Raw genomic sequence first — 10,010 nt, 5'->3', positions numbered from 1 at the left:
TATCCATCATCAAAGTAGTTAAAATTTAAAGTTTATGTAAATCTTTGGATATATTTAAATTTGTAAAATCAAAATTTTACTTCCAATTGTAACAAATTATTTTACAAAAATATTAATTTTATATAGTTAAATATAAAATTAATTATAAACAAATAACATTATTAAGATATAATTACAAAATCAATTAAAAGAATAAGTTGTATATATATAAATTCACTTTAACCCACTAAGGTAATAAAGTGGTAAAATTGAAATTATGGTGTGACTGTCTGTGGATCATTATAGTATCCTAAATTAATTATATATATAAAAAATAAACTCTAGAGAAGTTTATAAGTCAAAATTTTGTTTTGCTCTTCTGATCAATTTTTAGCGGAGGGTGTCTTGTTTTTTTATCACTTACTTGTTGCATTTTGTACGGTCCGACATACTATTTAGTCTAATCGATTTTTTCGTTCTGAATTTTTATAGTCAGAATAATATTCTCAATCGTCGGGGGTCATTTGATGTTCATGCCCTCTGATTATGTTGATGATCTTTTTTGAGTTCGTGTCTGTCCTTTCTTAACAGCAAATAAGACGAAATAATCAAATCTAGAGTTATTTTCATTTTTTCAATAAAATTTACTTGATTTGATTTTTCATACACTTTTTTTTAGGATTTTTTTTATCAAATTGAATAAATGTTAATATTTTCAATGAAAATTTTATTTTTATAAATTGTTTATGCAATTTAATATTTAGATTATCAATTATTGATTTTGTAGATATCTTATTTACTAATTAATTTCTCATATTTAACTCCTATTTCAATTTAACGAGAATTAATTCTTTAACAAAAAAAATAATAATAATAATTAAAATACTAAAATCATAAGTTTAAAATTGTTTACTTACAACCAAATTGTTAAGTTCCTCTATATTTTAATTGTTCTTCTATCAATAAAAACATATAAAGATGATACAAAGTTACAAACATCAACAAAATTAAAAAACTCAATAAAAAGAGTAAAAGGCTGGCCCATATTTTAGCCCATTCCTTCAAGGTCCAGTTCAAGAGAAATAATGGCCCATAAGAAAGAACACTTAAGTTTGTCACAGCCCACATGGATAACATTGATTCTTATAGTTTTTAGTATTTTTTACAAAGATAAAACCATTTCAATAAACCATATTTTACTAAGAAAAACAAAACTAACTCAATAGAAATAATACACACCAAGTTATAACACTTGTAATAAGTTTTAAAATAAAAATATAATTAATTTATATTTAATCAATAAACTTCATACATAAAATTCATGTGAAAATTTAATTTTGGAAATCACAAATGAAATTACTTGTAACTTAACAATAGATGTTCCCATTCTCTCTCTCTCTCTCTTTTTTTTTTTTTATCTTATGAGAAAACCTATGGAAAAATATATTAGAATTTTTTTTATTGGGAAGAAGTAATTTTATTTATCAAGAAAAAGGGAATTACAAAATAAAATACATGACTAATTAAACAAATTTATGTGATAAAAAAATAATATATATATTATGAATGGATTCAAGAATAAATTAGATATTTTTAGTCAACTTAATTTAGTATTAATGATTAGTGAATCTTATTCAAAGACAATCGACAAGCAATCCTAACATAAAGATTTAATTTTGAAAGATGGGTTGTCAATTTATGATTTGATTTCATATATATTCCTAACCTTTATAGATATAAAATTGTAAAAAGATATGTGAACAAGGTACAAATTAAACACATGAAATGAAAGTGGTTATCAATTAAAGCAAAAGTGCTATCAATCGTCATATATAACATTTAACAAATTAAATAAGGATAAGAATTGAAATTCACTATGTTTGGTTAAGGATAAAACAGTTAAAATATCGAGTGAACTCTTAAAATATTACGATTTTACGGAAGTTTAACGAGTCTGATTTTAAATAAACTCTTAAATAGTTAAACTCTTACGATTTTAAATTTACGATAATAAGATTTTACGAGTTTATAAATAATTTTAATTTTACGATTATATACAATTTCACGTTTAAAAATCAAATTTATATTTAAAAATTAAAAATTAAATTTATTGTTTATTCAAATAAATAAATTAATATAATTAATTTTGTAAGTATAATTTTTTTATAGTGTTATTTATTTATTATTATTTTTTAATTAATTTTATATTTAAATATATAAATTTTTTAAATTCGCTAAGCATAAAATACTTTATTATATATAGAGATAATATATAACTATTATTTTTTTAAATTAAACTTTTACGATTTCAAGTAAAATCTAGATTAATTTTACAAGTTTACAACTAGTTAACAATTTTACATAAACTTTCGATTTTTACCGCCTTGATTAAGGATAATTATTGTTGTTATTTAAAACAAAAATTTACTATCTAAGTTATAACCTAAAAGAAACAAAGTATATAAAAGAAATTACTGTTATTTTAAAACATTTATTGTATAAAGTTTAGTTTGGAATAAATGGTATTATGGGAAGATAATTTTGTAAGGACAATTGAGTTCTATATAGATATAAAGACTTATTCCTTAATTTTTATTTTATAAATAGACCTATTACATATTAAAAAATGACTCCTGAACTTTTTTTAGTTTTAAAATAGTTCTCTCCATATTAGAAATTAACTTGAGGTATTGTACCTTCAAATTCGAGAGTACCTATTTTATAAAAGTGTAAGTTTAATTAAAATCGTAAAAGTTTATTTTAAAAGAATATTAGTTTATTATTATTTATATATAAAATTAATTTAAAAAATAATAATAACCAAATAATAGTACTAAAAAAGATTATAATTACAAAATCAATTACATCAATTTGTTTACTTATTCATATATATATATATATATTCACTTTATTTTGTAAAATCGTATAATAGCAAAATAATTTATATTCTTAAAATTGTAAAACCATAAATTTAAAATCATAAGATTTGATCTAAAATTAAAATCATTATACTATCGTAAGATCGTAAAATTGTAATAGTAAAAGTGGAGATTTTAACTATATTGACAATAATTATTTTTAACAAATCTTTATTACATGATTAAATTTAAGACAAAAAAATCATATACAATTGTAATTCCAATTTCTATTCATTTGTTTGATATTCTTCATTCTTGTGTAGATTTAAAACTTTAGTATTAGGTCACACTTTATTGTATTAATAGATGAAAATGTAAAAGAATGTCTTATCATCATTGATTTGCTTGATGGCATTACTTTTTTATATATAAGGTAAAAAACACAAATACAATTAAATATTTTTTCAAGAGCTTGCGGGGATAATAGGATGATAGTATTAAATTAATATTGTTAATATCATAATATTTTTTGTAATGGAGAAGAAAATTATAATGGTGGGGTGTGTGAAATTGACAATGAATTTGTCTTCATTTGGGAGCTTTCTTTTTCCTTGATTTTTTTTATTAACACTAATTGAGAAGGATGCATATTGTATCACCACATTGGATGCTGTTTCCCTTTACACAAATATTTTATTTATTAATCTAAAAAAATCACCATCTTAAGACTTTAACCTACTTATATACCATCTCAATAAAAAAAAAGTCTCAAAATTAGATATGTGAATTTTAAGTTAGATAATTCCTATTAAAAATTACATTTTAAAATGAGTTTGACTAGGAGTGTATTGTTATGTTAAATTATTTCATAGAATAGTTATTATATAAAATAAATTTTTTCTCTTTTCTTCCCAAGATATATAGATACTATACATAGATAAAACAATATATATTATTAAAAATAAAAAGTCAAAACTGTATGTAAAATCCTAATATTTAGATCATAAAGCATAATTCATAATCACTCCCCAAGGACCATTTTATTTTCAAAACATCTTTTATTTATTTTAAGTCAAAGGTTCGTCAAAAGATTATCGAAATTTATAATATTTTTTTTTTATCAAAAACTAAGGTGTTGAAATAGAGGTCATGACAATAAAAAATGTTTTCTTAAGAAATTTCAAATCACGAGGTACAAAACTAACTAACATCGTGCCAATTTTCTTGAAGCTCAAAAATACAAACAAAACATTGATCGGCATTTGATAGCTCATCGACACCTAACACATCACGTTACTTTTAACCATATATGCTTTCAATATCTAAGTCAAACAATTAGTGTGACAATCTCGACTAAGTGATTGAACCAACACAAGACAATCAAAGTTGTCCAATTAGGAGGAAAATCACAAATTGATGGTAGCATAACATGGCAGTCTATTTGCGGAAACAATCAACAAGTGACAGTCACTTGGACGAGAAGATAAGAGATGTTTTTTTAAAAGACTATCAGTCCTTTATTTGTTCTTATTAGGGTTCTTTAACCTTTGGCCAGGAAAATAAGTCACAAAACCCTAAAAATGTTTGGACCATGCATGTAACCCGCCCACGGCCCTTTGACATCATCAAGTTGCTTTGTTGTATTATCCTTGAACATATTTAATTTTTAGGAAAAGGCAATCTTTATAGAAATAAAAATAAGTTATTTGTAATGATATAAACACACACATATATATCTCAAACCTTAAATAAATATTTTGTTATTACAATAACATATATATATATCTAATTTTATTTAATTAATCATCAATCTAAATCCTTATTCAATTAATATAAATTATCACAATGATACATAGATAGTTTATTCAAATATATTAATATATGTTATAATAATCAGTCCCTCCATAACATCAAATCTTTTCCGAATAAATAAATCAACACATGATATATTTATATTATTTACACATATCTTGTATGTTAGTTGGTACCTAAACACATTTAAATTATTTTTGCATCCTACAAATAATTTGACACAAAATGTATTTGTTAATACAAAAATGACAATTCATATATCTAACTATGGCAATAGTAATATGGCATTCTAGCTATGCTACATGAACCCTAGTTTTCCAAGAAGGTTAAGAATCCCTCAACATCTACGTTTAATCGATCGATAAATAATTGAGAGATGAAATTTTGGAAAGGAAATGACGTGCAAAATCTGATTGACCGGAAAAAAAACAAAACTTGTCTTTCTCCTCACCCTGGTTAATTCGATGCTATCACTATAGGTAGTACATGTATCTCACTCATGAAGTGACATCTATATATACACAAAAGTGAAGTATCATCTCCCTCATTTGTTGATTTTTTTTCTTTGTACATGTGACGTTTTCTTAGTGAATTCATATACTATAACATCGAATTAACCTCTTATGTGTTGATTTTCATGACACTTTATATATTATTTTTTATTATCAAAGTGGAGTCATGATAAAGTCAATAGTGCTGAATTTAATCCAAACTAATCTACACTGCACTTAAAACACTTTCTATTTTCCATATATATTTTTCATTAATAATCTTTTAAATTTGTTTATTATAAAAAAAATGATGATTTTTTTGATTTTTAACCAAAGATAGAAAAGAACAGAGAGACAAACACTACTGCTGCCTCTTCAAACAAATGGAGAAGTCTCCATCATCCTCATTGGTCCAAATACATTTATCTTATAATGTCACATCACCATTTCTCTCTCTCTCTCCCTATCTCTCTCTTCTTCCCTAAATCTCTCTCCATCGCACAAAAGGTAAACACAGAACAAATCCACACTATACCCTAAACTCAAATTCTCACTATCAGAAAAAAAATAAAAATAAAAATCCTTTCTTTCTTTCTCGTGAGTGATGATCTCCACTCCATGATCCAATCATCGCCGGATCAATTCACGGGTACCCGATAAAAAAAACAACCGGTCCGACCTCCGATGGATCCTGACGCCGCCGCCGAACGACATGAAGAAACAGAGTCAGCTACGGCGGCTGAATCAGCTCCTTTAAGCCGATATGAAGCTCAAAAGCGCCGTGACTGGAAAACTTTCTTACAATACTTAAAGAACCATAAGCCGCCGTTAACTCTAGCTCGTTGTAGCGGCGCGCACGTGATCGAGTTCATGAAATATCTTGATCAATTCGGAAAAACTAAGGTACATGCTTCAGGATGCCCTTATTTCGGACATCCACAACCGCCGGCGCCGTGCACGTGCCCGCCGAAGCAAGCTTGGGGAAGCCTCGACTCACTTGTCGGACGGCTTCGAGCCGCTTATGAAGAAAACGGAGGCCGACCCGAATCTAATCCATTTGCTGCTAAAGCTGTTAGGATTTATTTGAGGGATATTAGAGAAAGTCAAGCTAAGGCTAGGGGTATACCTTATGAGAAAAAGAAGAAACGGAAAAGGTCTACTGCCGGAGCGTCGGCTTCCGGCGGAAGTGGCGGTGGTGCTGCCGGCGATGGGAGTGGAAGTGGTGGTGTCGGTGGCGGTGGTGGTACTACTTCTACTGTGGCGGCCACATCATCCGAGTAGTTGGTGAGAATCGAATCATCCGAGTAGTTGGTGAGAATCGAACCGTGAACTTTTCGTCTAGAAAATCTTTTCAAATTATATTACCTCGCTACTTAAATTAATTTCTAATTTATCTATATCATTTATATATAATATACTGTTACATTATATTATTATTGAAAGTAATTTTTTCACATAAAGTAAGATATTAGACTACATATGATATCTGTTTATTGAAATTGTTTGATCTAGTGAACTTTCTATTTGTGAACATGGACATTTTTTGTTTGATAATGTAAAAAAGATTACAAATTAGAGTGTCTAATTATCGAGCACATAATCGAGCACATAAATTCTCGGAATGGTTTAGTTTGTTTGATAATTAGTGGTTTAGTTTGTGTGGGGATTATTGGGATTTTGGAAACCATTTCACATAATTTGTGTATACAAATTTCTTTAATTTTAGTTTTATGGAACAACATAAAAATCACATTATTTATATAAATAAACATAATGGATACCTTGTGATTTCAAATGTAATAGCTAGAGTTGAAAAAAAAAATGATACCGACATCAAATCTCAAACTTAATAGAGAATCTAACCTAATATATATACCTAACTAAAATATATAGTGGTTGATTTAAACATAATAATTTTGTTAGAAATATTTAATTAGGAGTGCTTTGTATTTTTATAACACTTAAAAGTTGATATTGATTTTGTTTTCAAGTAATATACATTAAGGAAAATAATATAAAACTAAAGTTAAACATTCAAGTAATAATTTACAAAAAAAAAAAAAAAAGAATAAAAGAAGATGTAATTAAGCATCAAGAGCTAATCATGATGCTACCAAACAAATGCCAAAAGATAATATCTCTTGTCTTTTTCAAATTAGATTTAAATTAATTAAGTGATACCTAAAGATTAAAAAAATCATTTCTTATTTCCACCAAAACTTTCTAATTTAAAGTTCACATTTGTGAATAAGTCACCTCTAAAATAAACTCCAGTAAAAAAAAAATAAAGAGTTTAATTAAAAATATTTTCTCTATTAAATGTTAGTAAATACTACTATGTTACTAAATATTTTCAATGTGGGATTTTTATGTCCTATTTTTTATTAATCAATTAGATTAAATATTGGTTGAGGGCTAGCCTTTTACACAGAAGGTGAAATGCAATTTTAGCATCGACCTATTTTATTATAAAAAGAACCATTATTTGAAAGTTAAATATTAAAGTTGGAGAGCCAATAAATATAAATCCCACGCTAAAAATCATATTTTTATTATGAGATTCAAATCAAACCGATTGAGTTATGATTATAACATATATATTTTTGCCAAATTTTAATTTATGGGAGAGTTTCACCTCAAGATTCATATATAATTGGTCATGTTTAAAAAATTCATATACAAATTTTATTATGAAGCCAAAAAGAGAAGAAATGAGAGAGGATCCTAACAAATAATGGGACATAAGAAGGATGCACTTCTTGGAGTGACTTATTTATCTCATTAGAAAATTTAATTGGCTATATTAATTTATGACTCCATCTTCCTTATTTATCATTTACTTAAGGAGTGATCTAATGGGTTGATAAATGCTTAAGGGATGCCTATTCTTCCTTAATGGCCTCCTTTCTGCGTGAGAAATTTCGAACTCTTATATTACGAAATTATGAGTTTCTACCATGTATAATACGTTTCTATGATGTTTTTGTTTAACCGGTTGCCACATTTTATTTGGGATTCGGTGTGAAATTTTGGACACTTTCTAGTGCAACGCTACACATGGTGTGATTTTTATTGATGATTTTCACGAGCGCAAGGTTCTCCTTTGTTATAGGATAAAAACATTTGCGAGATGGATTCCGAATTGGCTAATCCACTACTCATTTGTCATTAGGCTAAGAACCTTATATGGAATACCCTAGATTTCTAAATTTCTTGGACCATTATTTGTCCATTCATTTGATTTCCAATCCAACTGCATATTAGTTCTTTTTCATTGAATGAATCAAGTTTGTATTCCAATCTTGGACCTTCTCAACCGATTTGGTTGGCAATAATAGAATAATTAAGTTGTATATATAATTATCATCTCTATCATTTATTATTTAAATATTAAATGTTAATTTTTTTTTATAAAACCGACCAGGGCAATATATGTTTCACTAAGAAAAAACAACCACGGTCAGCTCCAACCACCACATTCCCCAAAAGCCAAAATCGCAGCCATATGCAAAATATTTGGGGACCATTTCAATCATCAAATCAAACACACCTTTTTCTCTTTTTATCACACACATGTGGGTATATTGGGGCTTGCTTGTTTTTTTTTTTGTTTTTTTTTTTAATTTTATTTTCAACAAGGGTTTTCGAATCAATTTTTGCGCATCAAGATTAATTCACATAGTATAATTGCTAGCAGAATAATTTATAGTTATAAGTCTAATGATCAAACCTCCACATAATATGCTAGCAGAACAATTTAAGTATAGTTAAATAAGTTGTTATGAATCAGATTTTGATATATAAGAAGTGGATTCCAAACCAGACCTTAATGAATTTACTGTAGTAACAGTTCCTGTTCAGTTTCAGGTGATCTCCTCTTGTGATGTTTTTTTTCTGTATTTATCACTAGTTACAAAAATACTGTATATTTAAAAAAAATAAAATTACTTTTTCATTAATAAGTCACAATCCCGTGAAGAATCCCGTGAAAATGTAACTGTGGAACCGTGGACCATTACAAATTTAAGTTATGACAAAAAACTGTCACAAGTTTAGCAAAATGAAACTACTTAGAACTATAACAACAATAAATTCTTGATAAACAGAATTGTAGTTTTTTTTAAGTTTGGATTTTTTTTGTACTTCGTTATCTTCTTTTTGTCTTCAATGATTTTCTCGATCACGAGTATCAATGCATTATTTAACGAAATAGTCGTCATTGGATCAATTCATTCATTCTTCGTGCTCTAAGAAACATTTTAAGAAGTCAAAATCTTATAAAGTGTAAAAGTATGAAATCTAAGCTAAGATAGTATACAACTGCATAATTTCTATGCTACATTTTATGATAATAAAAATTAAACTATGTTGATCTATTAAAATATATATATTTATAATAAGTATGAAATATATTTGTATAAAATAAGACATATTACTACTTCGTTGATAAGTCGAATAATAAAGGTATATATTAAGACTATATCCCAAAATATATATAAATAGTCTACTTAATCTTTTAAAAAAGTTAAAAGTTATCATAGATGATTTAAGATTTTAATCCACACATATTCAACCGAAATTAATAGACTAATTATAAATTTAGATTTAGGAGATTCAAAACCAAACGAATATTAAAACCAAATGAAGATTCGAAGAACATATTCTTAAGTATTTTTCATTCTACAATTCATAATTATTTTAGTGATTTGACGAGAATGTTATGTTTGATGAAATTTAACCGATAAGATTATTAATTTTTTTTATTAAAAAACAAAACAATAATGTAAAATGACTTATTAAACATCTCTCAACTTGTACTTGGGTCAATGACAAAATTTGTAATTAGAGGTCTCAAGTTGGGGATGATGAA

General features: G+C 26.5%; 1 protein-coding gene across 1 annotated transcript; it reads left to right on the top strand.

Moving 5' to 3' along the window:
- The first annotated feature begins 5,647 nt into the window (after positions 1 to 5,647).
- On the top strand, positions 5,648 to 6,723 carry LOC124912097 (protein G1-like7). The gene has a single exon (XM_047452656.1). The coding sequence runs from the start codon at positions 5,825 to 5,827 to the stop codon at positions 6,419 to 6,421; it is 597 nt and encodes a 198-aa protein (XP_047308612.1). The 5' UTR covers positions 5,648 to 5,824; the 3' UTR covers positions 6,422 to 6,723.
- The last annotated feature ends 3,287 nt before the right edge of the window (positions 6,724 to 10,010 follow it).

Source organism: Impatiens glandulifera, chromosome 8, assembly GCF_907164915.1.
Source record: "Impatiens glandulifera chromosome 8, dImpGla2.1, whole genome shotgun sequence".
NCBI lineage: Eukaryota > Viridiplantae > Streptophyta > Magnoliopsida > Ericales > Balsaminaceae > Impatiens > Impatiens glandulifera.
Note: the sequence above shows the minus strand (reverse complement) of the source record. Positions and strands in the feature narration are given on the sequence as shown.